The sequence below is a fragment of the Rhinatrema bivittatum genome, chromosome 9, assembly GCF_901001135.1.
Source record: "Rhinatrema bivittatum chromosome 9, aRhiBiv1.1, whole genome shotgun sequence".
Lineage (NCBI taxonomy): Eukaryota > Metazoa > Chordata > Amphibia > Gymnophiona > Rhinatrematidae > Rhinatrema > Rhinatrema bivittatum.
Window position 1 is genome coordinate 181,414,543 of NC_042623.1, and position 20,929 is coordinate 181,435,471.

The 20,929-nt window shown below is 48.4% G+C and overlaps 1 protein-coding gene across 1 annotated transcript in view; it reads right to left on the reverse strand.

Moving 5' to 3' along the window:
- Positions 1-490: 490 nt before the first annotated feature.
- LOC115099603 (cytochrome P450 2J5-like) overlaps positions 491-20,929 on the reverse strand; it is a 71,555-nt gene continuing 51,116 nt past the window's right edge. The window contains exons 6-9 of the mRNA XM_029617336.1: positions 11,315-11,456; positions 10,796-10,983; positions 3,095-3,236; positions 491-3,011 (exon numbers count right to left, since the gene is read on the reverse strand). Of these exons, the coding sequence (XP_029473196.1) occupies positions 2,809-3,011; positions 3,095-3,236; positions 10,796-10,983; positions 11,315-11,456 (675 nt within the window). The 3' untranslated portion in view covers positions 491-2,808. The remainder of the gene's footprint in view (positions 3,012-3,094; positions 3,237-10,795; positions 10,984-11,314; positions 11,457-20,929) is intronic.

Below are 20,929 nucleotides of genomic sequence, written 5' to 3' on the forward strand. Positions count from 1 at the left end.
CATCCTATCAGTTCCACTCTAGGAGTCCCTCAAGGATCTTCCTTATCTCCGACCTTATTCAACATATACATGCTCCCTCTTTGTCACCTACTATCCAAACTGAATCTAACCCACTACTTATACGCAGACGATGTCCAAATCCTTATTCCAATTACCAAATCATTGCACGAAACCCTTCATTTTTGGAATTCATGTTTATCTCCATCACCAATCTCCTTGCAGACCTTAGCCTAATACTCAATGCCAACAAAACAGAATTCTTCCTCATTACCCAAGATGGCAACTACCAGCTCTCCAACACACACCCTGTGGAACCACCTACTATATCCCCCCTGATCAGAAACCTTGGAGTCATCATGGATAACCAACTGAACTTCAAAAGTTTCATCAGCAACACCATGAAAGAATGCTTCTTCAAACTCCAAGTTTTAAAAAGACTTAGACCCCTACTCCACTCCCATGACTTCAGATCAGTTTTGCAAGTAATCATATTTTCAAAGATTGATTACTGCAATTCACTTTTACTTGGTCTCCCAGCCATTTCTCTAAAACAGCTCCAAATGCTACAAAATGCCACAGCCAGGATTCTAACTAAATCAAACAAAAGGGACCACATAACACCAATATTAAAGAATCTCCACTGGCTCCCTATCAAATCTAGAATCCTCTTCAAAACTTTTTCAATCATCCACAAAGCTATCCACAACACCTCCCCTCTTGACCTCAGGATCCCATTGCAGCTGCATTCCACCTCCCGTCCTATGAGATCTGCACAAAGAGGTTCTCTAAAAGCCCCCCAATCAAAACATCTTTAAGCAAAAGAGCCTTCTCCACAGCGGGCCCTAAACAATGGAACTCTCTCCCTTCAGACCGTAGGCTCGAACAATGCCCAATCACCTTCAAAAAAAGGCTCAAGACCTGGCTGTTCAACCAAGCCTTCGCCGGAGTCTGATTCTACTCGCCTCATCCCACCCAGGACAAATCATTATGTTTTACCACTGCACAATAATTCATGATTCAGTAGCAACTTATTACTTATCAACTCTTGCTCACCAGGTTTTTTGCGTACAAGTTTTAATCCTAGTCATTTGTATCTTAGTTATTTGTTATTTAAAATGAGTTGTATCCCAGTTCTTCTTTCCTTGTTCTTTGTAAGACACTATTAAGTCATTTTCAATGTTGAATGTAAACCGAAGTGATTAGTAACCTTGTTACCTGAACCTCGGTATATAAAAGTTTTAAATAAATAAATAAATAAAATATTTATTTCTCTTCTGCTTTTCAGAGCTTCAAAGCAGATTACATTCAGATACTGTAGGATATTTCCCTAGCATAATAATAAACAAAGTCCAAAACAGGAAACAAAAATTATCACATTCAAATATTTAAATATATTCAGGCAAAAAATGGTTGCAGATAACTTTGCATGCCTGTCAATATGATGGTCTTGCCAACACACATTCAATAAATTGTTGTCAATTGATATAGTTATTGGATAGTATTTTTTTGAATTTGATATTTCCCTATCCCCAGAGGGCTCACAATCTAAATTTGTATCTGAGGCAATGAAGGGTGAAGGGACTTACCCAAGGTCACAAGGAATGTCAGCCTGGTTCTTAGCCTGCTGTGCTAACCGCTAGGGTACTCCTCCACTCCACCTGTGAAGATGCACATCAAGTGCCAGTACACAGAGTGGGCATAGACTAGAGAGATTGCAGTGTACAAACCGACTCCTCTTGTTAGACTTTTCATTGCTTATAAGGATTAAATATCTTTAGTGGTGTCAGTTTTACAAAGAATACAAGAAAATTATCCCTTACCTGCTAATTTTCGTTCCTGTAGTACCATGGATCAGTCCAGATGGTGGTGGTTATGTCCCCCATCCAGTAGATGGAGTCAGACAAGGCTTCGGAGGGTGCTGCCTCATAAACCAGTGCACCCTCTGTGAGTCCTCAGTATAGAGAATATCAGAGCCCGAAAACAGAGAAGGATGGATCAAGTTTACAAATCAAGAAAGTAATCTGTAGCGAAGGCAACTGGCGCCACAACTTGAACTTGCAAAAGAACTGTAGAACAGCCTCAAAGAAGCCGAGGCGAAAACCGAATAAGATAACCAGAATAGAGAAGTCAGAAGGGCAGATCGAGCAGAGAAAGACCCCAACCCCAAAATTATTAGGGAGGGCGTCTGGACTGATGCATGGTTTCACACTGACCCTATACAGAGGTGTGTTCTCTCTCTCTATCATATTTTCAGGACTCCTGCATGTATGCGGGCGTTTTAAAATCTACCTCTTAGAGTGTAAGTTGTCAGGAAAGCATTCCCGCACAATTCTGTGTGCAGATTCAATGCACCTGATTATGTGTACATGCATGTGTACATGCTTTCCTTGTTATATGTAACTGCTTTTCTGCACTATTGTTTAAATGGTAAAGTTTATTATAATTTCACCCCTGTTTCTTGTGAACCAGCATGATGGGACCACCGTCTTGAATGTTGGTATATAAAAAAGTTAAATAAATAAAAATAAAATCCCACGTAAGTCTTTCAAAATTGACCCCTTCATGTTCCTTAACTAAATGAAATAATGCACTATCCCATGTCACAGCTAAAGTCATCTGCTGTTTCCTGAAAGAAGGCTTCTGTATGTTCCCTAAACAAATTCTTAAGATAAAATTCTGCCCTTAATTATCACACTGATTGCACAATTCTCTTATTTGATAGATGTTCAGCCTGCTGAATGCTTGATAGCAGTTGATCCCACATGGAAAGCAGGGCGCTTAAAGAGATGGCTGCCTGATGGGAACCTCTCATGGTCTACGGTGCAGTATAGTCCAGCGTGGGATGGCACAGATTTCATATGGATGCGGCTGTATTACAGTTCCATAAATATAGTCCTTGTTGATTTCAGTCACTCCCTCTGGCAGCTGGAAGGTGAATGCCCGGAGCAGGCTGGCAAATAAGATGAAGATTTCGATTCGAGCCATCTGTTCCCCCAAACACACACGGTGCCCTGCGGGGAGAAATGTGAGATCTGGAGTTAGATCCTCACCAGAGAGATAGAGGGGTTAGAACTGCTCCATGTGAGTGAGTTACCTGCAGAGAAAGGTAGGAACGCGTTATTGGTCACAAAATTCCCTCCCTCATCCAGGAAGTGACTGGGATTGAACTGTTGAGGGGTCTCCCAATGCTCGGGATCAAACAGGACAGAAGATAAATTTGGAATAATGATGGTGCCCTGCAAGAGAAGAAACAGCATTTCTCAGACTGAATAAATGGATAAAATAGATGGATGGAGTATGGCAAGTGGGATGATTGAATGAAAGCACCTCTCAGTATTACCTTCCCTAATAAAGGAAAATTAGTTTCTTACCTGATAATTTTCGTTCCTGTAGTACCAAGGATCAGTCCAGACACCTGGGTTGTGACTCCACACCAGCAGATGGAGACAGAGCAAGACTTGTCGGGCACCCTCACATATAGTAAGGCGCCACCCACAGCTCGTCAGTCGTACGAATGTCAAAGCAAAACTGCAATGAAACCAAACTAACTAACTATACCGCCCCACACTAGGGCCGATTCAACCAAAAACCCTCAGCTGGATCAGAACTTCCAGAACCAGAGGACCAACAGATACTGAAAAACAATCGAAACCAACCGAGCGGACTCTTCTTAAACCGAAAACAATACTTGGGCGGGAGCCTGGACTGATCCTTAGTACTACAGGAACGAAAATTATCAGGTAAGAAACTAATTTTCCTTTCCCTGTACGTACCAGGATCAGTCCAGACACCTGGGATGTACCAGAGCTGAACTACCGAGGGAGGGAACCAGAGAGTCCCGCTCGCAGAACTCTCCCCCCGAAACCCCCTGAATCCAGGTTCTGAACATCCAGCCGATAGTGTCGAGCAAACGTATGCAACGACTTCCAAATTGCCACCCTGCGAAAACTCCAGTGGCGACACTTGCGAAGATTCCGCCCACGAGGTGGACTGAGCGCGCGACTTCCAAATTGCCGCCCTGCGAACTCCAGTGGCGACACTTGCGAAGATTCCGCCCACGAGGTGGACTGAGCGCGCGCCAGGTGAGCGCGGAGGCTCACCGGAACAGGCTTACCTTTCAATAGGTACGCAGGAGAAATAGCTGCCGTCAGCCACTGAGAAATGGACACTCGAGAAGCAGAGCCGCCCTGCTGGACCCGAAAACAAAACCAAAAGATGGTCCGAAACCCAAAAAGGATTCGATACCTCCAGATAACGGAGCAGAACTCTGCGGACATCAAGTTTCTCCAACACCTTGGCATCCGGATCAGCCCGCGGGTCCTCAGGAAAACAGGCCATTCAACCGTCTGGTTCAAAAGACAAGCAGACACCACCTTCGGAAGAAAAGAAGGAACGGTCCTCAGAGAGACTCCAGAATCCGAGAAGCGCAAAAACGGCTCTCGACAAGGTAACGCCTGAAACCTGAAACTCTCCTCGTCGACTCAATTGCTACGAGAACAAAACCACCTACAGGGTAAGGTCTGTTAGTGTCGCCCTCCTAAAGGCGACGTGCACAGAGCAGAGAGCACCAAATTAAGAGTCCGGGAAGGACAAGGATGCCACGTCTGGATGATGAGCCAGTGACCGACCGTGCACCTTTCTTCTGAGACAGCCAAGCGCCGCTACCTGTATTCGGAGGACGCTGCATGCCTGAAGAAAAGCGAGGATATCCGGCACGGATGGTAACCCCGGATGCACCTCACGCGATCTACACCAATCGTCAAACACCATCCGGACCCGGACGTAGGCAAAAGACGTAGACCGCTTCCTAGAACTCAGCAAGGTAGCAACCACCGCATCCGACTATCCCTTTGTCTCTAAACGTTTCCTCTCAAGCCACGCCGCGAGGCCGAAGTGAGCCACGTCCACCAAAACATACCGGACCCCGCCTCAGGAGAGCCGCGTCCCCCCGAAAACGGAGAGGAGCCTCCTTTGCCAAGAGCAAGAGGTCCGCGAACCATGGCCGTCATGGCCACTCCAGCACCACCCTGACCATGACCACCTCCGCTAGATGCGATTCTAATCGACGAAGGACTTTGCCTATCAGAGGCCAGGAAGGGAACATATAGGAGAACGTCCGTGGGCCAAGGGAGTACCAACACATCTACCCCTTCGGCTCCTCGTTCTCACCGTCGACTGAAGAATCGGGGAGCCTTGGCGTTCTGAGCGGTGGCCATCAAATCCATGTGTGGCGTTCCCCACCTTTGGCAACTTAGGTGGTAAGCCATCTCCGGCAGCTCCCACTCCCCGGATCCAACCGAGGCCAACTGCGGAAAACCGCTTGGACATTGTCCACTCCGGCGATGTGGGACGCCGCGATGTTGATCAGATTTCTTTCCGCCCAGAGCATAAGCAGCCGCGCCTGCTCCGCCATCGCACGGCTCTTCATACCGCCCTGGCGATTGATATACGCCACTGTGGACGCATTGTCCGACAACACTCTGACCGAAGTCCCCCGGAGCAAAGGGAGGAACGACTGTAGCGCCCAACGTGACCGCTCTGGTCTGCAAGCAAGTGATGGACCACTGTGACTGTGCCTTGGACCACTGTCCCTGCACCGAGCGGCCCCCGCAAAACCGCCCCCCAGCCGGATAAGCTGGCATCCGTGGCGACTACCGCCCAGGCGGGCATGAGCAGAGACACTCCGCGTGTCAGATTGTTGGTTTTGAGCCACCACTGCAAACTGGACCTCGCCTGATCCGTGAGCGGGAGGGGAAGAGAAAGCTCCTCAGACACCGGCCTCCAGCGGGAGAGCAATGCGGATTGCAATGGACATAGATGAGCGACCGCCCAAGGGACTAGCGCCCACATTGACGCCATCGATCCCAACACCATCAGGTAATCGCACCCCTGCGGAATCCGGAGGGACAGGACGGCTCACCGGACCCTGCAGCTTGCAGACCCGCTCCATGAACAGAAACACCCTGCCTTGCGTCGTGTCGAACAGCGTTCCCAAATATGCCAGGGTTTGGGTGGGGACCAGCCGGCTTTTGGCGAGATTGACCACCCATCCGAGCGACTGCAAGAGCTGCAGGACCCTGTTGCCTGCCTGTCGGCACTGCATTTCGGATTTGGCTCGAATCAGCCAATCGTCCAAGTAGGGGCATGCGCTGATGGCACGGCCGAATTCCGATGTGAGGTAAGCCTCCGTCAGATCCAGCGACGCCAGGAATTCCCCTGGTCAAACCGAAGCTATGACTGAGCGGATCGTCTCCATTTGGAATCGAGGGACGCGGAGACATCTGTTGAACTCCTTTGAGGTCCAGGAGGGGTCGGAACATGCCCCCCTTCTTTGGCACTATGAAGTAAATGGGATACCGGCCCAAATGACGCTGTCCCGGAGGCACGGGAACTACCACGCCCAGGTCTTCTAGGCGTCGCGGCGTATCCCGGACTGCCAACGTTTGATGCCTCCCTTGTAAGGGGACACCAGAACTATGTCCGCCAGAACCCGAGCAAAATGCAACACCCGAGCAAAATGCAACGCGTAACCGTGTCTTATCACGCTGAGGACCCACTGGTCCATGATTATCCTGGCCCATTCCCCGTAAAAACCGTGCCAACCTGGTTCCTACCTCCGGTGTAACCAATGGAGCCAGCTGCGGGGAAGGGGCCCTCCGCATTTCATTGGGCGGGCTTCGGACCGGTCCCCAAGGAGGAACCGCCTTGCCGTCCAAATGTCCTTCCTTGAAAGGACTGGGACCAGGACGACCGTCGAGAGGAACTAAATCTATATGGGGCCCCCGACGATCTCTGTGGCCGCGACTTCCTGGGCCCACCAGCGCGAGACCTATTGGAAAACGAAGCCCGGCCCTGTATCTGTCCTCCGGTAACTTGAACGCCCGGTCTTCACCAAGGGACTGCATCAGGTCGTCCAGTTGTTTGCCAAATAACAACTTCCCCTTAAAAGAGAGCGAGCCTAGATGTGCCTGAGAAGATCCATCCGCCGCCCAAATACGGAGCCACAGGAGACGTTGTGCCGAAACTGCCGAGACCATGGCTCTAGCCGAAGGCCGCAGAAGGTCGTGCATCGCCTCCGCGCTGTATGCGATAACCGCCACCAAGTTGTCCGCTTGCGCCGCCTCCTCACCCGAGAGGCTCGCCTTGGCCTGAGCACCTGAGCCCAGCGCAAGCCGGCTCTCAGGGCAAATACTGCCAATAGCCGCCCGTACGCCCAGAGCCGAAACCTCAAAGACTTTCTTGAGCTGAGTCTCCAGCTTTCTGTCTTGGATATCCTTGAGCGCCGTGGCCCCCGTCACCGGAATCGTCGACCGTTTAGTGACCACCGAAACCGCTGCGTCCACTCGGGGAAGACGCGGGGGATCCAGCGCGTCCTCCGGCAACGGATACAGCTATCCATAACTTTGCTACTAACCTTTAAGCCTAACTCCGGGGTGACCCATTCTCGAAAGAGAATATCCGAAGCGGAAAAATGGACCGGAAAAGCCACCGCGGGTCCCATCAGGCCCATCTTGGTAAATCCTTTCTAGGCTCCCTGGGTGGGGCATCCACACCCACTTCCAGAAGAATAGCCGGAACAAGCGGTGCCAGCTCCTCCTTGCGGAACAAGCACACCACCTTGGGGTCGGCACCCTCCACCGCAGGGGTACCCTTGCTGTGTCCCGCGTGGATCGTATCCGCGTGCGCACCGTCGTCACGCGGGGCCCCTAAATCAGGGTCTACGTCCCCGGATGAAGCCAATTAGGAGTCGGTCTCCTGGGGGCCCCCGCGGCTCGAGCGCCGCTCTCTAAGCGGGTCCACGGTTCTCCAGGGACCCTCCCCTGCTCGCTTCTTCTGGGGATCAGACCGACCCTTTGACCGACGATCCCTTCCGTTTTGAGCATATATCTAATTATTTATTATCTCTTTTTTTTTTTTTAATTTACTTCAAGGCACCGCGAGGGCCGACGAAAATGAGGCCTCAGAATCGGAGGAGGCCTCCTCCTGACTCCGAACCGCCGAAGGAGCAGTCCCCCGCGGGGGATCCCCCCCGGGGTCCCGCTGCTGGGGAGACAACGCCGGCGGCATGCCGCCATTTTCCACCGACCGCCGTGTGGCCTCCCTTACGGACCCTAAAATGGCCGCCGTTCCCGCGCTGAGCGGGAACAGGTCGGCCCTGCCTTCTCCTCCAGGGGCAGCGCGCGGCGGCGATCGCGGTCGAGCGCGAACCTCCCGACCGCCGTCGGACGGCCCTTCACCGCCCGATAGACAAGGAAAATAAAACCCGTCGCGCAGAGCCGCACGCGCGGCCCGAAACGCCCCTCGGCAAGCCCCGCACCAGTCCGGACCGCCGAAGCCGCCAAGAGGCCAGAGAAAAATCAAAGCCGCCCGCGGAACGCTCCCCCCGCAAAACCAAAGCCAACCTCACAGACGGCGAAAATGGCAAGAAAGAAACAAAGTCACTTTTTTTTTTTTTTTTCTACCTGCCGCTGACCTTGGTCCTGAAGTGTCCGGTCCAGCGGGGGTGAGTGAACCGGGCTCCCCGGTGTCACCCCCGGCGCTGCTGCCAGAGACAGGCCGGGTCCTCAACCCTCAGCAGCGGCCTCGACCAGGGAGGGGTAGTCCCCTCAGGACCTCGCAACCCCCCTGAGAGGCTTTCAGGACAAGCGAAGCCTTTCTATAACTTTCCTTTTTTTTTTTTTTTTTTATATATATCCAACAATTAAACCAAATTAAACCAAATCCAACAACCCTGACTAGCTAAACAACTACCCATGGATCCTTAGAGCCTGTGGGTGAACCTGCTCCATCTGCTGGAGACAGAGAAAGACTGACGAGCTGTGGGTGGCGCCTTACTATATGTGAGGGTGCCCGACAAGTCTTGCTCTGTCTCCATCTGCTGGTGCGGAGTCACAACCCAGGTGTCTGGACTGATCCTGGTACGTACAGAGAACAGATCAATCTATTGTGTCTCCCTTGTCTGCTATTTAGCAAATAATCTTTTTGAAATATCTTTTTTCAGAAGGCAGTACATGTTGTATGTCACGATTTCTGGTTTCAGGGTACATCACCCCAAAAGCAGTACAGGACTGCAAGGCTGGATGCTGGGCAGGCAAGGGATGGTCTTCCGCCTAGACAGCCCACTGCTCTGCAGGTTGAGCCCTTGAGTTCTGGGGGACTCATGGTGATTGTGTACTATTGGAGCAAGGATGTACAGACTGGAGCTAGGCTGGTTAGTCTGGGGCAAAGCTGGAAGGGCTAGGTAGTCTGGAGCAAGGCTTGGATAGGCTGTAAGCCAAGGAGCAAGAAAGCCCAGAGGCTATAAGGTATGCCAGGGAGCAAGAAGGCCCAGAGATCACAAACATTTTTTAAACCCAGTTACACTAACGCTGTAACCACATCCACCGGAGAGGGATTTCCTCAGCCGAGTGGTCACCTGGACCCAACACTCCCCGGACCACCCGAATGCTAGACACCTCAGGAGGATCCACCCTAGAAACCTTCGGGGGGGGGGGGGGGGGGGTCCAGTCACCAGCTGACCCACATTAGGATCTGGATCCCCTGATGGCATAAGGCTAGCTAAATAAGCCTTATGCATTAACAAGACAAAGTCTGCCGAAAAAAGGGACTAGCCCTTTAAATTTCTCCACGGGGAGGGGGGTCCCTAGAAGCTCAGGGGAGGCTGGTGACGAGTCCTGGGGAGACTCAGGGCTCTGATCGTGTGGAGACAGTTGCGGAGGGAGATCCCCTCCCCCTACAGAGAAATCTGCAGCAGCATCAAAGGAACACAAAATGGCCGCCGTTCCTGCACCACAGGCACCATAACATGAGGTGCGCGGCATCATCGCGGTGCAGAGGAGGGAACCTAAAAATAACCTCCGGAGCCCAGGAGACCGTATGCGCCGCTGAAAACCCTTTTTTTTTAACGCGGCAATTAGCTAGAAGCTGAGGCCTCACCAGAGGAATAATTTACTACCTTCTCTGGGCCAGGGGGAGAGGGACCGGCCCACCGGTAAATCCCCCCCAGTTACTCAGCGGTTTTGAATAGCTCCAGGAATCAGGGCTGCTAGAAGCTAACCCCTGCCAAGCCTACAACCAAGGAGGGAAGCTCAGAAGAAACTTCCCCTTGGGAGGCAAAGTGCTCTTTTATTTTTCTTTTTTAAAGAAATAGCTCTGATTTAGCAAGACTGAATATAGATTCCTGATGTTTGTTTGGTTTTTTTTGTTTTGTTTTGTTTTTAAACACCTAAGTACCAGGACCCGCAGATTCTGCCACCTTCATCTGCTGGAGACAGTGAAATACTGAAGGAGGTGCACCATACTTACAAGGGGTGCCCTTCAAGTTTTTCTATGTCTCCATCTGCTGGAAGGGAGGCAAAACCCAGCAGTCTGGACTGATCCGGGTACGTACAGGGAACACAAGAATAACGCAAGTTATACACACAGGTAAGGTAAACAGGAACCTTTAGCAAGGCAAGATAATTGCAAGGAGGGCCAAAGCAAGGAGTCAGGGCAACTTGATGCATCATGCAGCCTTCAAGATACAGGCTAGAGCAGGACTGAGTGCGGCCCCCTGAAGGCCGCTGCTGGCAGGGGAAGCCGCCTGGCATCCAGTATCATTACAAATAGGAAGGAGATTCTATATTGGCATATTAAGTATTTCCTTACCTCCTTTTTCTCAAGGCCATCCACCAAAGTCATATTTATTTATTTCCACTGATGAGCACATTTTAATGTTTGTGAATTGTCCTCAGAAAGAGGCATTGCACAGGGACCCTCTTCAAGCAATAGGCAGACCCTAAAGTGTCTTCCTTACCTTAGTAATGAGGAATCCCCGTATGCTTGTGTCTTTCGTGCACTGCCGTGCAAGCCCCACCGATGCAATGTTGGCATAGCGCTGGATCTCGTGAATGACGGCATTGGTGTAGGGTAGCCTTTTCCGGTCTTCATAGCAGACTATCTGGGACGGTATGAGGACGGCATCAAGCTCTTTCTGCACTTCCTCTAAGAAGAGACACATATGGATCAATTTTCAAAGGAAAACTAAAATTTAACATACCATCGTAGCAATTTTCAGCAACCCATTTACATGCATTAAGTGGACTTAAACAAGGGTAAAATATATTGACAATTCAATAGCATATATTATAGCAATTTTCAAAAGTGGTCAGAATTCAGGAACAGGCTCCCAGAACATTCTATCCCCGTCAGGTCACTAATGGCATATAAGACCATGATGTTTTAAAGAAGAATATTTAAACAGTAGGGAATTAGTTTATCAAACAAATTCCATAAACTGAAAGTGAAATCTCTAGTATACCACTCCCTCCCTCACCTTGTACAGCTGGGTACACCACCATGTAGAGAACAGCCCAGTGCAAGGTGGTACTAATGGTATCAGAACTTGCTAAGAGGAAATCAATCACCAGCTGGATCATGTTGGATTCATCATAGGTGGAGTTGGGATCATCTTTGGTCTGCAGATAGAAAACAGGAGGAAACGACTAGCAAATACTATCAATCAGAATGGAGGTTAGGGCTGTCCAGCATATTACTGTGAATGTTAAGCAATAAAAGTCTGAAACCCATCCCCAGAGCTGTGAACCTGCTACTCACGCTGACTGTAAGTTCTGCCAGCACTATGGATCACATTCAAGTATTGGCAAGAGTGCAAAAAGCCGCAGGAAAGATTTATTTTCCTTCAACCTCTAAAGGAAATAATTCCACAGAAAAAAAAATTGTACAAGCAAATTCTGGTGCAGAATCCTGCATCTGGGGTGCAAAAAAAAATGCAGGAATGGTACACAGTGTGGTATACAATGGAGGGTGAGGAAGGAGACCTCAGGGTGATCGTTCTGATGATCTCAAGGTAGCAAAGTAGGGTGATGAAGCAGTGGGCAGAGCCAGAGAGGACTGCTAGAGTGCAGAGGAAAAGGCAGAACCAGCAGAAAAAAGGGAGGTGATGCTCTGTGTGCACAGGTCGTTTGTGAGGTTTCACTAAGAGTAGTGGTGTTCAGTCCTGGAAACAGGCCTGGATTTCCCAATAGGCATGCTAGGGGTATGCCCGGGGAGGCAGCAGGCCAGCTGAAGATTTCCTGCCTCTTCCAGCCGTGCTGAATCTCACTCAGCAGAGAACAGGAGGGAAGGAGTGAGGCTGGAAGGGACAGAGCAGAGAAAATTATGCTCTACTCCCTATTCCAGGTTCCACTGCCCCATGCCCCCACACACCCATTTTGGGGAATCTAAAAAAGCCACTCTGCTCCCTAATCCAGCCCTCCCCCCTCCTGTCACTCAGAAACATAAGGGGAGGAGGTGAACATGGAGCAGATAGAGCAGAACAAAAAGGTCTGTGCCTTGGACCTTCTGCTCATTGTCCCTTGTCCAGGGGAAGGAGGGGGCGACAGCACCACTAGTGCCTGGGGGTGGCAAACCCGTAAATCCACCATTGCTTGGAAGGTGGATTTCAGAAAGGACAGTGAGAGATTAGAGGCAGTCTAGAGAAAAGCAACCAAAATGTTGCAGGGTCTGCAGCCCCAAAAGCTTTATGAGATGAGACTGAAGGACTTAGCTGTGTATCCTGGAGGTGAGGGGGCAGACAGATTTTGGACGTGCTTGGGAAGGATGGGGAAAGGCCTCAGAGGAAAGATAAAAGACCTGAGAGACAGGGGAGATGGAAATGTATGTGGGCATCTTCCCAAAGTGGTTGAGCATAAGCTGGGCAGATTGGATGGACTGTTTATCGTGATAGTTAACTTCTAAATAATAAGGCTCAACACCAGGTGGTGCTAGGAGAATGAACCTGGAGGTAGAGAAGTGGAAGAAACTTGCAGAACCAGCCTCTTACTGTGAATACAGAAACATGTCCTATTTTACTTCTGTGAGTGACTCGCCAAAGCCCATGACACTATTTTGGTTTTTATCTGCAATTTATAACATATATCATACACTTATCATAACAAATTAAGAGACTGATATATCCACAAAACATATATAATCCAAATTACAAAAATATATTTTTAAAAATGCATTTTATTTTCAGCAATGTATCTACTACAAGGACTCATTCATATTAAAAAACAAACAAACATATACCACCCACCACTCATACATCATACATACACAAAAAAATAAAAAATCACAGAGGACTTCCCACTCAACATGTTTCACTTCTCAAAGATTTTCCAGGAGGGGGTTCACTATATATACATGTTGCGATTCCGGGGCGGCCCCGGAACCGCCGCCTACCTGCGACCCGGCCTCGTTCCTCCCCCCGCTTCCCTCGGGCCGTGCAGGCCCCGAGTACGGCGCTGCCGCGCCATAGCAGCTGCCGGCGTCCTCCTGCGCCTCGGCCTCGTTCCTCCTCCAGCTCCCCTCGGGCCGTGCAGGCCCCGAGTACGGCACTGCCGCGCCGTAGCAGCAGCCGGCATCCTCCCGCGGCTGGCACCGCCCCCTAGCCGCGCGCACGCTGAGCCCCAGCACTTAAAGGGGCCAGCGCGGGAAAACAACAGGAGCAGCTGGTGACGTCAGACGCTGCAGGGCTACTTAAGCCCTGCAGTCCCTACACTCCCTGCCTTGCAACGAGGTTCCACAGGCTTCTCCCCTGTTGTCTAGTTGCTGCGTTCTGCTGATTCCGACTCTTGGCTTGACCCGGCTTGATTCCTGACTACGCTTCCGTCTGCTCCCTTGGCTTGGCGCTTCTTCTGACTCCTAGCTTTGACCCGGCTTGATTCCTGACTACGCTTCCGTCTGCTCCTTTGGCTTGGTTCCCGGATCCCATCTCGGACCTTCGCTGTTCCTCGGTTCTTCTCTCCACAGCCCCGAACAGTCTCCTAAGTCCCAGCGGCCGGGCCTCTACAGGCTCCTCCTGGGGGGGTCCGGCTTCCAGGGCGAATCTCCAAAAGTCCCAGCGGCCGGACTCCTACGAGCTCCTCTCGGGGGGGTACCGGTCTCCAGGGTGAAGGTCTTCAAATCCTGGGCCCAGCATCTACCATTCTCCACTTCGCCGCCGAGCCCCTGGTCGCGTAGGGCTCCACCTAGGTTCACTACCCAAGTCTTCGCCCAGTCCGCCTGGCCGCCTCCCGGTCAGGACGCCTGCTGTGACCCTTCACCTGTCCTGATCGGCCCAGGGGTCCACGAAGCTAAGGAAGCCAACAATACTTTTCACAATATTTGAAACCAGTGGATACAATTATATATTTCCAGAGTAGAATCAAATTATCTTCAAAGCGGATGATTCAAGTTGATATCACAACAGGACAAAGGATGTCATTTATTGGTAACATAATCTTCTACATCCACTATGGTCAAAGAGTCATCTCATATCATCTAAAAAACAATACAATATTTCTCATAATCCAAATATCTCATAAAACAATCACATCAAACATATTATTACCCACTATAGGCAGAACACCCACAATCAAGACAAACCTTGTCCATAAATCTAACTGTTATGTTCTTAAATATAAATGGTTCAGTAAGGTTGAAATGCGGTCTCCAATATACCAAACATCAGCACCATTAATACTGCAAAAAAAATCATATATATATATAAATCAAAAGCAAAAACTACATAGAAAACTAATATATATATCTATTTACAAACGGAAGAAGACCTACTGAACGGATCAAAGGATCATAACAAAGGAGTAACGCCATCTTGTTTTCCATGTCACATGTAATCTATCTCCCAATAAAGGATTTTATATCAGAAGAGACCAATCAGAACAAAAAATATAAATTAAAAAACATGACAACCAATGAATTTTATCATTGAGACCTCTCAGGTCCAAAGTCTTCAAAGTAAAAATCCAGCGTTGCTCTGCACGTAACGATGACTTATTAAGGTCTCCATCACATCTACTTGTCAGCTGCTGTAATACAAAAAAATGTACATCTTCCACAGAATGTTGATAATGCCGCCAATGCTCAAGCTACAATGTTCCATAATTCGTGTCTTCACTTTTCTCATGGTTTTACCCACATATAATAAATTACAGAGACACTGAATGGCATAAACAACAATCGCAGTATCACATGTAGTAGACGCTCTTAAAAATAACTCCTTACCCAAAAGAGGATGCATGAAGGAACGAAGAGATAGTGATAAACTACACACAGCACAATTATTACAAGGAAAATGGCCAAAAATGATGTATTTGTCTCCAATAAAGGGACTGAGTCATTAGAATGTACTAAGATATCACGTAAACTATGTTATTTTCTAATGGAGAAAATAGATTGTTCCAGCCTCTTAAATTCTTGATCCAAATGCCAATGTTACTATTACTATGGTGCAAAAAGGGCTTTGCCCAATCCTTAAATTTAGGGGCAGAAAACCTGCATTTCTTTTTCTACCTCCTTTGCTTCGCATAGGTTTACTGTGGAATTTTTTACTGGAAATTATACCCTTGACCAAAAGATGAACAATCAGCAAAACAATTTTCAGGCTTTTGTACTTTTTTTTTTATCCTAATTGTGCCAAAACCTTAAATCTTGCCCCAAGTCAGGCTGCTAAACAAAATATAACATCTCATATTTTGATTCGATACTTGTATTGAGAATGTCGGTATATAAAAAAAAAAAAAAAAAATCCGAAATAAATATTTCAACCAAATGAGGAAGTATCCAAAAAGATTAAGAGTTTCATGTGTGTGTACTCAAGATTTGTTCTTGAAATTGATCAGTATCGTATAATTACAATGAATTTGTATGTAATTGTTTATGTAGCCCCTATGTGCCACAGAAGGTGTAGATTAATAGTCAACGGATGTGTTAAGTTAAAGTGGAGATTTTGCCCTTATGGGAAGTCTGCAAAAGGTTGCAAATGTTGCAAAGAGGTGCAAAAGTACATTAAGGGGAAGTGAGAAGGTTCCAGTGTTTAAAGATCATCTTTAAGTGCAGTGCAGCTACTAAGGGACTGATTTAAGGAGAAGATTATAAAAACTCTGATTATGGGAAAGTTGTTCTGGGGGTTGTGGGGTTCACACAGAGATTAAAGACCCTCTGGGCCGGTATCTTATTTTGATAGCAGAATTGCACCAGACTAAATTGGTATTTTGTAATTTATATGCCCCTAATCAATATTCTCCTGGTTTTTTTAAGGAGTTGTATGGGCATCTTCTCCCCTTTATTGACCAGACTCTGATAGTGGGTGGTGACTTCAATGGCCCCAAGGATCCTTGTCTCAATACTTCATATGGGGCTGGGTCTCCTAGAGCACCGAGCAGAGGGATAGCCTTTCTTGAGAATTCTCTGCATTTGTGTTGCGTTTGTGCCTATTCTCGCCCTCGCTCCACCCTCTCTACCTTTGTGGTGACTCCCTTCGGCTCAGATGGACAGATGCAGCCGCGGCTTCTCCCCACCTCTTGGTCCCGGTGTCCCCGGGCTGGCTTGATGCTACGGATCCGCCATGTTCCTGATGACGTAAGGGCGTGCGCGCACGCTCCAGACTTTGTACCAGCAAGGGCACGAATCACGGGGACATCCCCCCGTAATGACGTCATCTGTTTTCAGTTTAAAAGGTCTTTGTTTGCTAACTACAAGCGAGTTAGCAAGGGACTCCAACGGGACTTGCTTCGGCAATCCACGCTACTTGCAACTACGTTCCGAGTCAGCAAGGGGAATTCTTCCCCACTGCTCGGCCTTTTCAAACTTACCAGGAGTACCCACTCCTAGGGGGCTCCGCTCTCTCTATTCTTGTTTTCAGATTGTTGGACGGGATCCGGTACTCGCTCCTCGAGGGCCTACGTTCCTGAAGACTCAGAAGACTCCTATTGCCTGGAGGCAATTGCAGACGTGAACACAGTGAGTCCTAATACAGACCAGTACTCGCTCCATGAGGGCCATTGTTCCTAATCTCTAAGGCTCCCTTCAGTCTAAGACGTTATCACAGGTACGGAGATCGTGAGTTACCAATGCAGATTGCAGATAGGAATCGGTACTCGCTCCACGAGGGCCTATGTTCCTAATTCCTTTCTCATACTCTCTTCTTCCTCAGAAGATATCGCATACCTATATCTTATGGATTACTATTACAGATTAACAGATAGGAACCGGTACTCGCGCCGTGATGGCCTACGTTCCTAAATCTCTTCTAGCCTCTCTTCTATTCCAGAAGCCTTCCCATACACAGTTATTGTGAGTTCTATTTCAGACTGCCTATAGAAACCAGTGCTCGCCTGCGGCTCCTGTATCTGCACACTGAAGACTCTCTGTTGCATAAAGAAGACACTACAGAGATCTACAATTGTGAGTGTATCATCTACCACTGGTTGTGCCCAGCATGCCCTGTCTACTCACTACCTATAGTCTCTCCTTACAGCTCAGCAACTCAGAGATTGTAGTTCCAGTATCAGAGGGACTTTAGCCCTGCCGGGCATATCAACTCACTACTGCCACCTCTGGTGGTTCTACTTCCAGTCTAATAAAGAACTATCTGTGTTTGTCTCAATACTCCAGCCTAGCCGGTGGTCCCTCTCAAGATCTCCACTTGAGGGCACTGTCATCTGCCATCGGCCGAGGGATTCACTATTTCTACTAAGTGTTACTTCCTACACTAATAGAGCGGTATTATTCATCTACCACTCTGTGGGAGCCAACCCACATCAGACCATTACTCTTCTCTCTGCGGAAGCTGATCCATATCAGATAGCTATCTCCCCGTGGGAATAATACAGGTTGCTGGTTCATCTTTCTACAGGAACAAATCAGAACAGTTGCTACTCCTTCCCTCCAGAAGAGCAGAGCACTAACAGATTGCTACTCCTTAGCAAGATCCGTAACAGAGTGCTAACTCCGCTTCCCCTGGAGGGGTGATCACTAACAGATTATTAACTCCTCCTTCAATGGGAGTATCCAGCAGCCAGATTCATAACAAATTGCTAACTCCTCCCCTCTGGGGGAGCAGATCTATAACAGATTGCTAACTCCTCCCCTCTGGGGACCAGGTCTACAACAGATTGCTAACTCCTCCCCTCTGGGGACCAGGTCTATAACAATTTGACCGAAGCATGGAGGACTCTCCATCCCACTGAGACTGACTTTACCCATCTCTCCAGGGCTCATGCTACTTACTCCAGGTTAGATTACCTATTGATCAGTACTCATGCTTTTTTTCAGCTCAGCGAGGCCAGCATTGACGAAATTGTCATTTCAGACCATGCTCCTATTTGGATAGAGCTTACGTGGCCAGCCCAACTCCGATCTCTGCCGTTGTGGCGTTTCCCTTACTATCTGGCGGAGGCCACAGTTTCCATGAACACCTTCGCTCTAAATGGCAAGAATACTCCTCCTTCAATAAGAGCCATTCCGAGGACCCGATTTTGTTCTGATACGCTGCTAAGGCAGTATTACATGGGGATATCATTTCCTATTTAGCGCTCCAGTGGAGGATGGTAGACGAGCGATTACTATCCTTGACCGCCCAATTTAATCGTGCCAAACGCGCGGTGCTTCACTCCAACTCCCGTCTTAATAGAATAGAGAAAACTTCCTTGTCGTCCAGTTGCCACTAAATTCTCTGATACATCAGAGGATGAAAAAAAGCCTGCTGTACTATCAATATAAGCTATTTCAATTTAGCAATAAGGTGGGTAAGATGATGGCTAACCTACTCAAGTCCGCCCATATGCCTCGACACATTACAGCGGTACGCTCCTCCCAGGGGCGAGTGTTTAATGATACTCCCGCTATTTTAGATAGCTTTAAAGCATTTTATATACCTCTGAAGGGTGGGACTCAGACCAATGTGAACAGTTTTGTTCATGGATGAAACTTCCCAAGCAGACGACGGAACAATGCGAATGGTTAAATCATCCTATCGAAGAGGTGGAGGTTAAGTTGGCCATTTGGAACGCCCGCCACTTCAAAGCCCCGCTTCAAAGCCCCAGGGCCAGATGGCTTCACAGCAGAATTTTACAAGTACTTGGTGGATGAGTTGGGTGCCCCTCTAGCCTCCACTGTTAATGCATTAGCTCAGTCTGGGAAATAACCTGCGTTTGCAAACTCTGCTCACATCACGTTGATCTCTAAGCCGGGTAAGGAGCCCCTTTCTCTGGCATCATATCGCCCTATTTCGTTACTGAACTTTGACCAGAAATTACTTGTCAAAAATCCTGGCCGATAGGCTGGCTACTTTCATGCCAGCCTTAATCAATTCTGGGCAAGTGGGCTTTGTTCGACAGCGCTATGGTTTAACCAATATTCGGCTCGTACTGACTGCCATGACACTGTTTCGTAGAGTGGAGGAGCCTTACCTGGTGGTCAGCTTCGATGCTGAAAAAGTGTTCGACCAGGTGGAATGGGGTTACATGTTTCATCTGTTGTGTCATTTGGGTTTTGAGGGCTTTTTCTTCAACAGCATTCAGCTACTATATGAAAGCCCCTCCACTTCTATCATTGTTAATGGCTCACAATAAGCTAGGTTTGCCCCTTGTCCCCTCTCCTCTTCCTATTGACCCTTGAACCTTTGTTATTACATATCCAGTCCACCCGTGAGATCCGAGGGATATGATTCCAAAGTATTTTATTTAAATACACCACTTTCACGGACGATATTTTGGTGTTTTTAACTGATCCCCAATGATCTCTACCCATGCTGCTGCAAGTCTTCCGAACATTTGGAGGCTTCTCAGGTCTTAAGATAAACTGGGGGAAATCTGAAGCCTTAGGCTATCCAGATGCTCTTGAGGAGAGATGGGAGGAGCTTTTCCCCCTTGCGGTGTGTTATGAATCTGCCCCCCAGAGGGGAGGAGCTAGCAATCTGTTATCGATTAGCTCCTCCCAAGGGGAGGAGTAGCAATCTGTTATGGATCTGCTTCCCCAGAGGGGAGAAGTTAGCAGACTGTTAGTAATCAACTCCTCCAAAGGAGAGGAGTTAGCAACCTGATGTAGATCTGTTCCTCCAGAGAGGAGGAGTAGCAATCTGTTATGGAATCTGCTCCCCTGAGGAGAGCAGCCAGCAGTCCGTTGTACTCCATAGATGGAGTTAGTGATCTGTTGTGGGTTGGTTGCCCACAGAGTGGCAGTCTGTTATGATACCGCTCTAGTAGTGTAAGGAATGAACACTTTAATGTAAATTGGTGAATCCTTGGGCCGATGGCAGATGACAGCGCCCCCAGGAGGATATCCTGAGAGGGACCACCGGCTAGGCTGGAGTATGGAGACAAACACAGATAGTTCTTTATTAGATAGAAAGTAGAAACACCAGAGGCGGCAATAGTGAGCGGATGTGCACGGCAGGGCTGAAGTCCCTCAGATAGTGGAATTGTGATCTCTGGGTTGCTGAGCTGTAGAGAGAGACTATAGGTAGTGAGTAGACAGGGTATGCTGGATACATAACCAGTAGTAGATGATACACTCACAATTGTAGATATCTGTAATGGCTTCTATGCAACAGAGAATCTTCAGTATATTCAGGAACAGGAGCCGTAAGCAAGTACTGGTTCCTATATGCAGTCTGGAATAAGAACTAACAATATCTGTGTATGAGATGGCTTCTGGAATAGAAGAGAGTCTTTGGAGGGTTTTAGGAACATAGGCCCTCGTGGAGCGAGTACCGGTTCCTATCTGCAATCTGTAATAGTAATTCACAAGATATAGGTATGCAATCGCTTCTGAGATAGAAGAGAGTCAGTGAAGGGTTTTAGGAACACGGGCACTCGTGGAGCGAGTACCGGTTCCTATCTGCAATATGAAATAGTAATGCACCAGATATAGGTATGCAATAGCTTCTGAAATAGAAGAGAGTTTTTGAAGGGTTTTAGGAACATGGGCCCTTGTGGAGCAAGTACCAGTTCCTATCTGCAATCTTCAATGATAACTCACGATCTCCGTACCTGCGATAACCTCTTAGACAGAAGAGAGTCTTCAGAGATTAGGAACATAGGCCCTCGTGGAGCGAGTACCGATTCCTATCTGTAATAGAACTCACAGTGTTCACGTCTGCGAT